The 15,351-nt window shown below is 42.8% G+C and overlaps 1 protein-coding gene across 1 annotated transcript; it reads right to left on the reverse strand.

The window, feature by feature from the left end:
* Positions 1 to 172: 172 nt before the first annotated feature.
* Positions 173 to 14,839, reverse strand: ints9 (integrator complex subunit 9). The gene is made up of 17 exons (XM_074615482.1): positions 14,687 to 14,839; positions 12,383 to 12,510; positions 12,210 to 12,270; positions 11,962 to 12,024; positions 11,309 to 11,448; positions 10,933 to 11,019; positions 10,552 to 10,672; positions 10,140 to 10,274; positions 6,743 to 6,854; positions 6,386 to 6,566; positions 5,728 to 5,788; positions 4,975 to 5,146; positions 3,946 to 4,070; positions 2,358 to 2,525; positions 1,952 to 2,050; positions 909 to 1,046; positions 173 to 529 (listed from the first exon to the last, which is right to left on the reverse strand). The coding sequence occupies exons 1-17, from the start codon at positions 14,693 to 14,695 to the stop codon at positions 353 to 355; spliced, it is 1,977 nt and encodes a 658-aa protein (XP_074471583.1). The 5' UTR covers positions 14,696 to 14,839; the 3' UTR covers positions 173 to 352.
* Positions 14,840 to 15,351: the final 512 nt, after the last annotated feature.

The following is a 15,351-nucleotide window of genomic DNA, read 5'->3' on the forward strand; positions in this document are numbered from 1 at the left end:
TGATGCAAATGACATATAGCAGAGGTAACAGAGGGGCACTTTGTTGAGGTTTTTTTCTTACTTCTTCCTTTGGAAAACCCCAGCTCATGGCTGATATCTGCATTTTCACTTGTTTCTAACTAGTTTCCTGGATGAAGAAATTGCAGTGATGAAAAACTGAGATGATCTCGAACATGTTTGAAAAAAAACTTTTAATACAAAATACTATTTTACAAAATAGAACTGAACTACTGTAACTGTTGCAGTTGCTGAGGTGGGGACAGACTATCTCCTTCTCCTCCATCATTATCTCTTTTTGCTATTCACAGTCCAGTAAAGCAGAAATAGTCAAAACATTCAGGAGTCATGAAGGTCAGAGTTTCTGCAGGAAGCGGAGCACCAGGTCTCTCAGTGTGGTACGCAGCGGCTCGTTGTTGTCGCAGACGATGTGTGTCCCGTCCTCCTCCAGCTGAATCAGTGTGTCCTCTGCCTGCAGGTGCAGAATGTGTCCGTCCGCCGTCTCCTCCACTTTGACCTCTGTAATACCGTGCTGCGGGGGGGTGAGGGAGGAGGAGATAAGTGAACAATTTTTATAGATGTTATGTTTTTGTGCTGAGGCGTGGTCATGCATTTAATTCAATGTTAAATGTCATTATCACTGGTTTTATTGGTAGTTTTATATCATTTTTTAAATCTGCTGTGGTAAAATCCCTGGCCTCTGCTATAAAAAATACTACTAATCCCAACAATGTTGTGCATGAGGAGATTTTAATGTCAGATGGGAGGAGATTCAAGGCTGCAGTCGTCTCCTTTGGGAATACTTAAGACACAGCAAATGAGGGAGCAATTTTTTGCAGTGCAAAAACTGTAACTGCTGGCTGCTATGAAAACAATATTAAGAATCCCATTGATGGCTGCAGATTTCACACCTTTTGCAATGTGGCCAAGAAAGCATCCAGGGGCACAGCTCCACTCAGCAGGGGTTTGGGGGCCAGCACTACTGGAGGCTCCTCCATTAGCCGCTTCCTCTTCTTGCTGGGGGGCACTGGAGGGGGTTTGGGCACCGACTGGCAACACAGGAGAGGAAAAACATAGATATTTACTAGTTAAAGGGTAAGTTTGGTATATTTCAACCCTATTTGCCCATGTTTTTGTGTCGGGGACAACAGTCTCTGAAACTGGTCCAGTATTGAGGGAAAACGCTGTCACCAGCAGCAGCCGCCAAACGAGCTGCAAGGACGCAATGTCACCTTGCGTTCACTGAAAGTGCTTGTTGTTGCCACTGACAACATGTCTGATAACATTGTGGAAAGGACCCTACCAAGAAATAAAACGTTTTCTTACCTTTCTCTTGAGCCGGTCTGTTTGTTATTGTGTCCAAGTCCCGCTCAAGGAGGGTTCTCGCTATGAAATCTGAAAATCCGTATTCTCTGGCTCAAATAAATACGGGCTGCCATCAAAGAGCTCATCCACATTGTCAAAATCATCGAGATATTCAGACATGACATTGGAAATCTTTTAGATAACACTAAGCTACGCTTTCTGTCCTCTAACACAACAAACTCTGCCCGGCTGGCACTCATGAATCCACCGTGGATGTATTCCACTACTCCACGCTGTCTTCCGGCAACACTTCACCTTGTGAGAGAACGAGACTTCCCCTTGAGCAAGACTCTTTCCATAATGTTGTCAGACACTTATAATAACAATGAGAGCCTGTCATGGTAAAAACAAGCACCGTTAGTGGACGTGAATGACGGTGCCAGCTTGCCCCAATAGGATTACATTGCAACCCGTGAGCAGCTGCCATGAGCAGCGTTCTCCCTCAATACTGGACCAGTTTCAGTCAGTCAGACACAAAAACATGGGAAAATATGATCCACGTTGAAAAACATCAGTTACCCATTAAGCAATGATATCCATATTTACACATTCATATCCCTTTTATGTGGCACAAATTCACAAGACTCACCTGTAGTGTGTGTTTGTTGTCCTTGGAGTGCAGCACTGCAGACACAGTTGCCAGGGAAACGCCAGGTTTAATCTCAGAGGGCACCAGGGAGTTGGCCAGCTAGGAGTGGAAGAATCAGACTTCTTTTAGGCTTTGAAAATTGTCCACCTGTCCTCTGACAGGAGTTGAAATAATTCCATAATGTAGTTCAATCTTTCATTCCGACAGGTGTGTATACACCACATGTCACCGTCTCCTACCGACACATGAAAGAATGTGAAAGAATGATCAAACCAGAGGTACTGGTTTGATCTTTAATTCAACATTGCCAACTGAGTCTCTTTAGGTCCTTTTAAGCAGACATGTTGAAGAGGAATATATTCACATGAGTTCACGCTGTGTGAGTTACGGCTCTGATGGGACTCACCTCAGGCAGTATGTAGACCCGCTCATAGCGGCGTCTGAAGGGCAGGTTGAGTACAGAGCAGCGTCTGTAGGGCATAGGAGGGGGCTGTAGCTCCAGCATCAGATCAGAGCGGTGGGACTGGGTCAGAGGAGGCTGGGTGTACTGCTCTGGACACACCACATGGAGGGGCTGCAGGACGGAAAGACAGCAGACAGTGATCAGCTCCTGATGGCTGAAACAAGTCCTTTGAGGTGATTCAACTCCAGTAACTTTTACACACTGTTGCCATGTTCTAGACTGAGCCTGCTTTTATTGAAGATAGGCAGGACTTAAAGAGGGCTTCAATTAAGGCTGCACAGGGAGTTCAACTTCTCATAACTGTTGTTAGTCGGTGGCATCGGAGGAGAAATGCACTGAATCACTTTAATGAGAAAAAAAACGTCAGGAAATGAAGATGATGTTGCTTGTGATTACCTGGTTTTGACTAACGGTACGTGTCCATAGGGGTATTTTTGGACATGAGGAATCGCCTTGCTTCCCAGCATTGGACGCCTGATGGGCTGCCACTAGACAATAGGCACTTGGCACCTGACTGGACGAACGCTTTCACACATAGACTGCAGGTTGCAGCAAACTGGAACCAACATGGTGGCTTGTTTGGGGAAACGTTTTTCTGTTTTATTCAGAAAATAGTTCACCGAAATGTGGTTCTGAAAACATTTTATGCGAGAAATAAGCCATGCAGTTGCTGAATCTGTCTTTATTTTAGATCGACAACGGTTTCAAAGTTTCTAGGGAGTTTCCAGAGGCAGCGAGTCACGGTGGACACCCCAAATCTTCTTCTTTTCAAATAAAACATTTGGTGTCTGAATTATATGGTTTTTGTTTTTTTGATCTCTGTTAAAATAGCCATTATTGAGGGAAAGAATCAAAACATTCATTTAATTTAATGTAAACCTGCTGCACATGTCCATTAACAGATGTTTGAGGTCATAAAGTGCAAAACAACGGGAAGATTTCTGCAGCTTCATTTGATCATTTCGAAAGGTTGATATCTTCCCATATGTATAATAATATGCAGGTCAGGACACGCTAGACTTCTGACAAGATTACATCATACAAGAATAATAAAGTCAACTGAATCACTAGCAATTAAACCATCGATGTGCCTCTGCAGCCCTCCAGGACTGGTGTGTATTCCCTCCTGCTCTGCCCTGAATGCTGATCTAATATTGTCCTGTAATCTTGTTTGTGCCTCGCTGTTAGCTTGTAAAATTGTTTCCGTTCTCCTGTTTCACCAAAAGGACTTCTACTGACTCTGTGATTATTTGCATCTTGCACAATTCTCCTCTTACCAGTGTTGTGTGTTAAAAAACAACAACACATGAAGCAGCCATTTTTGAGCAAAACAATCCCGATATTATCTCACTGTATTTGCCAACTCTCTGCCTCACCATGCCCTCTATAAACTCCCTGTTCATGTAGCTGCAAGCCATTTACCGCTTACTGCAGATTTGTCTTACAAACCTCTGTTATTGGTTGAGGAAAACAGTTAATTTACCATATTGATGAATGGGTTGGTATCATGACAAACTGGTGTTGACTGTACCTGGACTTCCTTGAGCAACTTTGACACTTGGTGGAAGTTGAGCCGTGTGTCAATAGGACAGTAAACACACTTCATAGCCAGCGGCTGGTAGGGAGCCAAAGCATCCAAGTAAGAAAAGTCGGGCTCTGATGGTATAAAAGAAAAGTCACAGAGGTTTGTAGAAGCATAACATTTATAAGTGTATAACATCAGTGCTTGTAATTAGGGCTACAACTAACGATTATTTTCACTGTCTATTAATTTCTCGATTAATCGATTAGTTGTTCGGTCTATAAAAAGTCAGAAAATGGTGAAGAATGTGGATCAGTGTTTCCCAAAGCCCAAGATGACGTCCTCAAATGTCTCTCTAACTCAACAATATTCAGTTTACTGTCATAGAGGAATAAAGAAACAAGAAAATATTCACATTTAAGAAGCTGGAATCAGAGAATTTAGACTTCTTTGTTTAAAAGGTACTGTTTGTAACTTCTTACACCTCTTGGTTGTATCTAGTGAAGCCCGTCTGTTAAACAGTGTTGGCCACGGTCGGAGGACAGGGGGGAGACCGGAGCTTTGGTCTCCAGGACCGGAGTCTCTGCTGTACTCTGCTCCTCTGCTTATCGTCTCCGACCAAAACTCCGGCGTCTCCCCTGTTCCCTCCGGCCGCGGTCGGGAGGCTGAGGCAGGAAAAGCCAACACTAGGATCAGCATTGATTCATGGAGAGACCTTCGTCTGGTCAGCTAACATTACTGCCAAGCAGCTGAAATATAGAGTGATATTGAGCTTTTAGCTGACGTGTGTCGCCTCACTGTATTGAGCGATGCTCGTTCATGTCTATGTAGAGCGAGCACAAGCGCCAGCAACAGGATGCTGACTTTAGTTGCCTTAACGGCCACAGGTGTCGCTGTTAACAAGACATTTCTGATTCTTACAAACAGTCCCTTTAAAAAAAATAGTCAAACATTAAGTTAATCAAAATAGTTGGCAGTTAATAATGACAACTATTCAATTAATTGTTGCACTTCTACTTGTCATACAGTTGTAGTTACCTGTAAAGATGATGGTGTTGAGGCTGGATTTGCCCCACAGCTCCATGAAGTGAACCACGTCCCCAAAGCGCAGAGAGGGGTGACCGGTGAACACCACGCACGGCTGACGGAACTCACTGCTGAAGTCTCCATGGATGCTGGGGTAGTGCTTGAGCTTGTTGGTTTGGATCAACTGAAAACATGACATGGTTGGTACCAATGGATTCCTTAGGTTTCGCTCTAGCTGTTTCGCTCTAGCTTTAGCACTCTAGCTCTGGCACTCTAGCTCTGGCAATCTAGCTTTTCAGCCCGCTACAACCTAAAAATCACAAGTTGCCTTAATGCGTTAAAGAAATAAGTGGCATTAAAACCAATCTGCGCTAACATGTTATTATGGCGTTAACTTTAACAGCTCTACTATAAGCCCAAATCACCATCTTCTGCTGTATACACTGACAGCCCCCCAAAATAAAGTGTTGTTTATTGTCCATTGTTTGAGGACCACAAATATTTCAAGCGATTCCTGGTTACAAAGTGTTTTTATTAAATGACTACTGTGATAATGGTGCCCTGTTTTACCACAGTATTTGACTGATTCCCTGTTGTAAAATACTGTCTCCATGCACTGCTACATTGTACTGATGACAGATAGATCTCCAAGCTCTTTACTGGCTTGCAGGGTCATTTAGTGCTCATTTGCTAGGATTTCTAACTATCCACTATCTCTGAGATGTAGCATTGTTCTTCACTAGTAGGAACAGCAGCAGGACTCACCTCTGCATGAGGAAATGGAGGCTCTGGAAGATACACCTTGCTTTGCTTGTTGTGGCAAAGCCTAAAAAGGGGAAGAAGAAAATCATACATCTAATCAGAAGATCCCAGAATGTTCCTGGAGAACAATCATAAAGGTGACTGAAAACAACTCCGGTATCAGGTGACAACGGAATCAGCACCGCTGTAAATATGCTTGGTTGACATGGTTTTCATTTGGTTTGGACTGTATTTACATGCTTTTAAAATCAAGTGAAAACACAGCTGTTTTTACAGACACATTTGTGTTTTTTGTTTGTGGCAATGCACCATTTGAACTGTGCCGCTGCAGCCAACAACAGTTACTGTTTGACACTAATCAACCCTGATACTGGCTGTTGCATCAACACTGTTTTGGATGTATAATGAATAACCGGCAAAAAAAAGCTCGAACAACATTGTGTAAACTGAAGCAAACAAAATGTATCTAGTTACAAATTAACAGATCAAATGTATTTTGCTTCTAAAAGACAAGAAGCCAGCTTTGACATAGTTACTGTATATTGGTTTTATCTTAATCAATCACCATATTTGTATACTTTTCTTTTCTTTCACTGCTGGTTTCCTTCCAGATACTGTGCAGATTTCTAAAACGGGGACATATTGGCAAACAGCTCCTCACCACTCAGCAAAGATCTGAGAGAACTCCAGCGAGCTGTTGGCGACGGGTGAGATGAAGTAGAAGGGCGTGGTCCCCAGGTTGGCGCTGTCAATGAACTGGTACAGACACTCCAGCAGGTCATATATCACCCCTGACGAGTAGCACGGCACTAGCACGTTGCCTCCAGCTCGAATCGTCATGGCTTCAGACACAGATGAAGAATAAATACTAACATTAAAACACAAAAACTCCAGAGACAATGTGATTTATTTACATATGCTGTATACATGTATTTATTTATAGAATATGTAAATATTTCTAAATTTTGCAACTTTAATACATCATACATTTAACACTGTCTAGTACATGTGGACCTACCAAGGTTGCTGCAGAATTCTCCCAGCATGCCGTCTGGGTTGGCGGTGGGCATCTGGGTGAGGCCTGTCAGAATCAGAACGTCACTGTTCTTCAGGGAGCTTTGGTCCATCGGCTGGGAGACGAGAACAAGAGTTACTTTACATCAGGGGTCTCAAACTCGCGGCCCAATTGCGGCCCGCAAGACGATATTTTGTGGCCCCCACCTTGATATGAAAGTTTAATGTTAGTGCAGCCCGCAAATTATTATTATTATTTTTTTTATAAAGTTTTTTTTGGGGGGGGCATTTTTTCATTTTTATTGACAGGACAGTGGATAGAGTCTTGGAAAGGGGGGAGAGAGAGAGTGGATGCGGAAAGGGCCACAGGCCGGATTCGAACCCGGGCCGCCGCGGTCAGGACCAAGTCTTGTTACATGGGCGCCCGCTCTACCAACTGAGCTAACCAGGCGCCCTCGGCCCGTGAGTTTTATGTGAATGGCAGTTTGCCGTGGAAGGTCCCTTTGTTGCGCGAGCCCGAGCTGAACGAACCTACCAATCACAGCGGGGTATATGGCTCCCGGGGACGGGCAATCGGCCGGGCTTGATGCAAGCAGAGAAACATTTCACAACAACTATGGCGGCGCCCGTGTAACATCGCATAAGCTTGATTAAAGCTTGATTTATACTTCTGCGTTGAATCGACGCCGTAGCCTGACGTGCACCTCTCCAGAAATGTAACTACACGTCGCGGCGACGCAGACCGCAACAGCTGTGATTGGTCCAGTCTCTCAGCGATGCTGAGCGGCCAGGACCCCGGACAACCACAGAAAGTTCAACTTCTCTCTGCCTCGATCTTTTCAATGTTTGTTCACACAAATCCACTCAGATATATTTTCTCTTTTCGGCGTTCCAGTAATGTCAGTAAAAGTTCTGTGGTTCAACAGTTATTAGCTCCAACTCCGCTCAGTTTCTGTTTGTAGTACAAGAAGAAGAAGGAAACTCATAGAGACGCCGCCGCCAACTAGCGGTTTGGTGGTGTAATTGCAGAGCAACACAAACACAGCAGGCACAACTTTATTGCGGAGTGACACCAAGTGGAATGAATATATATCTTGTCACACAGCCCCAATCATGTCTTTTTCAAAGCCTGCAGTGAAGAGAAAGGTTGGTGACGAGCACAGACAATTTCAGGAAAAGTGGGAGACGCAATAGAGGCCATGTTCAGAAGAACCGTTCATGTTCTTCAATGTTCCATTCATGTTCAGGACAGTTCATGTTCAGAAGAACCGTTCATGTTCAGAAGAACCCATTCAAGTTAAAGAACTGTTAATAATGACGTTTGAGAAGATTGGTTTTTTTTTAACAAACCTTTTTTTGTGGAATACCCAGCCTCACCCAGACTCTGCCTCCAGCGGCCCCCAGGTAAATTGAGTTTGAGACCACTGCTTTACATCATCATCAGCCCTGGGAAGAGGTTCCAGTGTTCCACTGAGTTTATTATAGTACAAGACGCAACTGGGAAAGAACAGAGCTGGGTCTTTCCAGAATAGTGGGTGTGAGCACAGAGGGAGTTTAACCTCTTCCACTCCTTGAGGGTGCCGGTGCCCTCAGCCGACTTTACTGTCTTTTTTAGATCTAGAGTGAAGGCAGATATCATATGAAACTACAAAACCTGATGAATCCATCGGTACCAACCATGTCATACTAGCTTGTCGGGAAGGAGGCTAAATAACGCTCCAAATTTAGGCAAACATTTGGCGAGGAAAAACTGGCATGGCCATATTCAAAGAGGTCCCTTGACCTCTGACCTCAAGAAATGTGAATGAAAATGTGTTCTATGGGTACCCACGAGTCTCCCCTTTACAGACATGCCCACTTTATGATAATCACATGCAGTTATTTGCATTCAGTATAAATGTGTTTTGTTCTCCTATTCTAAAAAAGGTTTCTTCATACTGGGGTCCCTAAACAGTCCTGAATTCCATAAATTGGGTATTACTGTAAAGCTGAGACTCTTGTGGATCCAATGAGCCCAACTGTATTTATGTGAGATGATGTTAGTCCCCATAGGAGACATTTCATTGTAGTGAGACCATTGTTTTAATTGTGACCTCACTGTATAAAATGACCTGTGGTAACCTCTAGGATAATCACAGCCTCATGAAACTTTACAGCCACAAACTAGAGACCTAGAGCATTCAGAGGATGGATGGATCAGACTAGAGACCTAGAGCATTCAGAGGATGGATGGATCAGACTAGAGACCTAGAGCATTCAGAGGATGGATGGATCAGACTAGAGACCTAGAGCATTCAGAGGATGGATGGATCAAACTAGAGACCTAGAGCATTCAGAGGATGGATGGATCAAACTAGAGACCTAGAGCATTCAGAGGATGGATGGATCAAACTAGAGACTTAGAGCATTCAGAGGATGAGTGGCTTTCCTAGCTAGATTGACAATAAGGGGGTTTCTGAGCAGTTTACACAACACAAGTGCTCGCCATCCAATCACCAAAATTGCAATTCTTGCAGAAATCTCCAAATGTCAAAAGTTTTTGATCCCAAATCACAGCATGTCTTTTTCTCTGGTGTTCCTCAAGGTCTTGGTGTCTTAATGTGGTATTTTGGAAGGATTATTGATAATTTTTATCAATTCTCCAATGGTAAAAAAAAAATATGTTAAATTAGCACCAAATCTGTGTAACAAATGGTTTCAACCCAAAAATTGCTGCAACAACTTATGAGACATAAGTGAACATGGGAACGACCATCTTATACTTCCATCATAATGTTCTAAGCCCTTATACACTTTTAATTCATTAATTAATTTTATTTCTGATTTATGACTAGAACAACTTGACACACAGTACTGAGCTGCATCTCAAACCAGGCAAAAGTGAGCATGGCTCACATACCCCCCCGCTCACTGTTTGACCCCTACTAAAGTAGGGCCAAAGGTTTTGCCCTTTTGGAACAATGTAAAACATTTCGGGCACTCTGGACTTCTAACCCCCAAAAGGCACAACTAGACCACACTGTCAACCATCAGACCAAATTTGAAGTTCTTAAGTTAAATAGTTTCCGAGTTCTACTCTGGAAACAAAAGTGTGACACGCAAACGGACGGAAGGACGGACTATATACCGCTATATTCCCCCTACTACGTCTGCGGGGGTATAATAATTAATCTTCAGGTTCCCAGCTTTTAGAAAATGCACACCACTTCTATGTGACATCTACTGCTGACCTGCTATATCTGGGTCTATGGTAAAGAGGGGTGGAGTGGAAAAGGTCAAGGATCTACCATGTTAATTTAAATGCATTTCACATACGTACACCGGAAGTCAAGTGAAATATTAGGAGCACATTCTTGATCATTGCAGGTTTTTCTCAGGCCCCGTGTATCTGTTCGACCTACCTGTGGATGTGTGGTGAGGAGGGATGAACCCGACACGTAGGAAACTTTCTCATGATGAGACTGGATGATCCAGTTGGAGCTACCCAGCGAGTAACCAGAGCTTAAGGGGGAGACCTGCACAGCTCCAAACAACTCCTGGAAACAGGAAGAAGTTGTCACTACGAGAACGCAAAAATACAGCTAGAGGACACATACAGGTATTTTAGTAGTATGTAGAAGCAGAAGAATTAAACCTGCACTCAGTGTGAAGAAGGTGAGACAAACATAAACACGCTTTCTAATAAAAATGAAACCCACCGCTCTATCCCGTAATTTTCAAGTTTGAACTTTGAGTGTTCCTAATTAAAGAAGAATGTATACTAAGTATTACATCTACACTGTGCAGACAGTGTGGGAGAAAAAAGTTTCTTACCACTTTCTGTGAATAACCCACGAGCTGCACTTTACTGAGGGCAGAGTTGACCTCCTGCATGCTGTAGCTTCGTTTCCACGTCCACACATCTACCGCATCCTTCAGCGGCCCAGGGAGCAACCTAATGTCATACAATTATATCAAAATCATATTGTATTGTGTTAAATGCAGCTTTTGAAATATAAGTGAAAGTAAAATGAAACTGCATGATAAAAAGGTGCCAATTAAAACCAAAGCAAGACAAGATAAACAGAGAGACAAAGTACAGATAAAAGCTAGCACTATTTTTAAATGTGACATTATATATTTTGAAATAAATATTTTCCACAACTACTGACATAAAATATTATTTTTGTATGTTTTTCTCAACAGTTTCCCTACCTTTGTATTTCCTTATTTTTCCAGCAGGTGGCAGACTGGGCTTTGGGAACTCTCTCCATGAAGTTCACCAGTTCCTCCATCAACAGTCTGATGAAAAATAACAGCAAGAATCTGCATTTCTTAAACACCAGAAACCACAGCCACATCTCTTTTGGTTCACAATACAACATGAGCCACAACATTACACGTCATTCTACAAACTCAAAACCACAAAATTCAATTTAAAACACAGTTGTGTCTTGTGTATACAGACTGGATATCTCTTTGTACAAAACCATGATACAACTGAAGAAAAACTGTTTGAATAGCATGCATACTTCCCTTTGAATTAACATTAAAACAATGTGATGAATGCTCATTCCTTGTATCTCCTTACCTGCCAATCTGCAGGGTGGGTTCTGTGGCATACACTGTCCCAGTGAAGCCTGTGTGTTCAGTGATGTAGGGCAGGGCCATCATACAGTGGTAGTTGGAGATCAGGATAACATCGATGGTAGACAGATCCAGCAGTTCTCTCTGTGGCCAATATAAGTAGTTTATTTAGACCAAACATGTGTTATCATTTCTAGATTTTAATTTTTAGATTTGATTTGTTTACACATATAAAAAGATATTACATAAACACCAACAAATGTGATGGAGATGTGCAAAAAACCCTCAGAGGGGCTCGATCAGGGCACTCTCCAGTGCATACATTAATCAATCATAAAAAAAGAGAATCAAATATTTAAAAGGATGGTAGAGAGAGAAGAAAACAAAGGAAAAAGATAAGATAACACACACTAGCAGACACCCATATACTGTAGGCAAGTTGACAAACCGATGAAATAGAATTTAGATTCACATTATTATATCATCAATAAAGACTCATTACGAGCAATTTACAGAGATAATCCATAAGGAAAACATTGGGGAGATAAAAATAAACCTGTATAATTTCCTGCATCATTATTTTGAAGCATTACACTGACGACAAAGGAAATGGAATTGAGCTTAATGTACTGTATGTGTGGTAGCTGAGTTTACTACCTCAGGGAGACAGAACTCTGGCTGTGAGTCCACAAACACTCTTCCCGCACACTCCTTCAGCTCCTGGAAAGAAATAGTTGGTTACTTTTGCAGCCCTTCATCAAAGACTCTTAATGCATTTACACTTTACAGACATAGAAATAAACAGAACAAACTGTAGGTCATGTCCCAAAGCAACAATCAAACCCAAGTTCAGATACAGGTTAAATACTCTGTGAATTAAAAACAATAGGAACAGTTTCTCATACTTTCTCCAAGTTTATTGTTCCATCCTTAGAGACCCAACTAGGCAGCTTGGAGAGTCTTGGGCTGAAAGAAAGAACAAAAAAAGGATAAATCCATCACGACTCAGATTGAGCAAGTGTACCACCTATAAATGAATGAATGAATGAGTCTACTACCACTGATACCATTGACTCACCTGTGCACTAGAGGAAGGGGCAGGAAGTTGAGGACAGAGGTGGTGTCCAGCCCACAGTCCAGCATGATAGTGGTGGATTTGAACTTGAGGACATTGCAAGGCAATGTAGGATGACCAGACAGACAATACTGAGAGAAGGAAGGAAAGCTATTAGAGACACAGGACGAGGAAACAACATCACTGTGCCAACAACACAGTACAGGACAGATACAGATCTAGAGCAGCAGAAGTAGTAACAGTAACAGCAGCAGCAGTAACAGTAACAGCAGCAGTAACAGTAACAGCAGCAGCAGTAACAGTAACAGCAGCAGTAACAGCAGTAACAGTAACAGCAGCAGCAGTAACTGTAACAGCAGCAGCAGTAACAGTAACAGCAGTAACAGTAACAGCAGTAACAGTAACAGCAGCAGCAGTAACAGTAACAGTAGCAGCAGTAACAGTAACAGTAACAGCAGCAGTAACAGCAGTAACAGTAACAGCAGCAGCAGTAACTGTAACAGCAGCAGTAGTAACAGCAGTAACAGCAGCAGCAGTAACAGGCTGTTTTCGAAACCGCATACTATACTAGTAGTACGTACTGATTTGGCCAAAATGTAGTATGTAGTATGTAGTATGCGAACAAAAGCAAAATCTCCAGTATGCCAGAAATACCCGGATGACGTACTGATTTGGAAAAATTCTCCAGTATGCATCGGACCAGTCTATCTCGCCTACTGTATCCCACAATGCAAAGCGCCGGAACAGCACAGGCTACGGGTATAAAAACAGCAGCCAGAAGCTGCTCTTTTTTTACGTTTTCTGTAGCCATTTCAACACTAAATTCACTTCTGAACGTTTTTGAGGCGAGAAATCAACTGTGTAGATTATTAATATCGGCAGTTTTACGAAGTTAGATGGCGAATCGAACATTTGTTCCACCGTTGTCGGAGTTTAGAAGCTCCACAGAATACCGTGACAGCCAGCGAGCGCCTGCCCGGGTCGCTGCCAGCAAGCCGGGTAGTCACGCTCAGAGACCGCTATGAGCTGCTGGAGCTCTCTAGAGACCGGTCTGTAGACGAGAGGCTTTGATTTCCTTGTTGACGGATAGTTTGTTTAAATATCACAACACAGATGTCCATTATAAATTAACAGGAAACTGTGTTTATTTGCCTTTTTTCGAGTTAAAAAGCTCCACAATCACCCGCGGGCGTAGCTCACTGGAGAGCCGGCCAGTGACGCTCACAGAGCGGCTGCAGAGCAGCAGAGTGGTGAGGGAAGATGAGAGGAGAGGAAGAGGAGAGAGAAGAGGAGAGGAGAGAGAAGAGGAGAGGGAAAGAGCAGCTTCTGACGGGGCAGAGAGGTTCCTGATGAGACAACATGACACTTTTTTAACATTTCTCTAATATCTGGAGGGAGATCAGTCCTTTTGCTGTAACTGAAAAAGCAGTTTGAGTAAAGTAAACGTTGTGGATGAATGTTTTATATTTCCCGTCTCTCCTCGTTGATGATCCTGTTTGTCGGACTTCTTTATGAGCTGTCAGAATAAATAGTTTAAACCTGCAGTATCTTATAAAGTAAACAAGCACAACATAAACAACTAAATCAAAGTTGTATTTTTTGATAATATTGTAATAGTGGTACAAGTTAGTTTTTTTGTCCTGTGCTTTAAGAGCTGGTTTGAAGGCTTAAGCCTCGTCTAGCATACTGCTAAATACATCACTTTAACTGTCACATACTGCATACTACTGAGGAACGCAGTATACAGTACGTACTGTATACTGCATACTGCGCTCCTCAGTAGTATGCAGTATGCGGTTTCGAAAACAGCCACAGTAACAGTAGCAGCAGCAGCAGTAACAGTAACAGTAACAGTAGCAGCAACAGTAACAGCAGCAGCAGTAACAGTAACAGCAGCAGCAGCATGAGCACAGTCACACACACAGCTGTAACGTTGTCCCATTGTAAGAACGACATGCCCCATTCATCAACACTATGTCAGTGTTTTACCATCACTAGGGGGCTGCACGCATTAAAGAATGATACATGATTTACTGCCTGCAGTCCCTAGTGAGAGTAAGAACAGTCGACATACAGTCCCTAGTGATAGTAAGAGCAGTTGACATACAGTGAATAGTGTACATCCCCTCGCTGTTAGCTCAGTGATCTAGTTAGATCTAGTGATCGTTAGCCACAGTGGATGAGACAGTGCAGTTAGCTAGCTGCTGAGCTAGCAGAGCAGCTAGAACTGAAGGTAACGTTACTCTGAACCATTTAGTTACTCATTGTTATCGCTACTTTAATGATGCTAACAACCTGTTCACTCACCAGCTTCATGTTTAACGCTGGTACATTAGCGTTAGCTAGCTAGATTTAGCCAGCTTCACTAATACTGCATCCTTCTACAGTCGTCTTCTTCTTCTTCTTCTTCTTCTTCTTATTTTTCTTCTTATTTTTCTTCTATACTCTACTGCCCTCTACAGAGGCGGAGTGATACTCTACTGCCCTCTACAGAGGCGGAGTGATTCTAGAGCCACAGTAGTTCTACTTTTAGGGGTAAATGCTCCAAATACTGAACCAAACAGCTTGCCTTTGTTTGTTTGCAACTGCCCTGTAAAGAGCATTGTGCCTCATAATAATAACTAACACAAATATCGTTTAATGGTGGATAATTGGTGTCAACAAATGCACGTGCCCATGGCGTGCAGGGCTGTCAATCACACGCGCTGCTCTAACCGTCTTAACGACGAGGGACGTTAGAGGACAGACATAAAGACATAAAGATGTCTCTATTGTGATTATGATGATGATATGTGCTTGCTTAACTATTTAGTACATGAACTTGTATTAAGTTTACGTTGAACGATGTTGTTGGGCAGCCAGAGGAGGGGCGACCGGTACGGAACACTTTCCATTCACTCCTCCGGTTAGCCGGAGCTAGCTCCTCCCATGCTAGTAGCGGCTTGTAGCGGCCAAGGCCTATGGAAGGAGGC

Source organism: Sebastes fasciatus, chromosome 18 (genome assembly GCF_043250625.1).
Source record: "Sebastes fasciatus isolate fSebFas1 chromosome 18, fSebFas1.pri, whole genome shotgun sequence".
NCBI lineage: Eukaryota > Metazoa > Chordata > Actinopteri > Perciformes > Sebastidae > Sebastes > Sebastes fasciatus.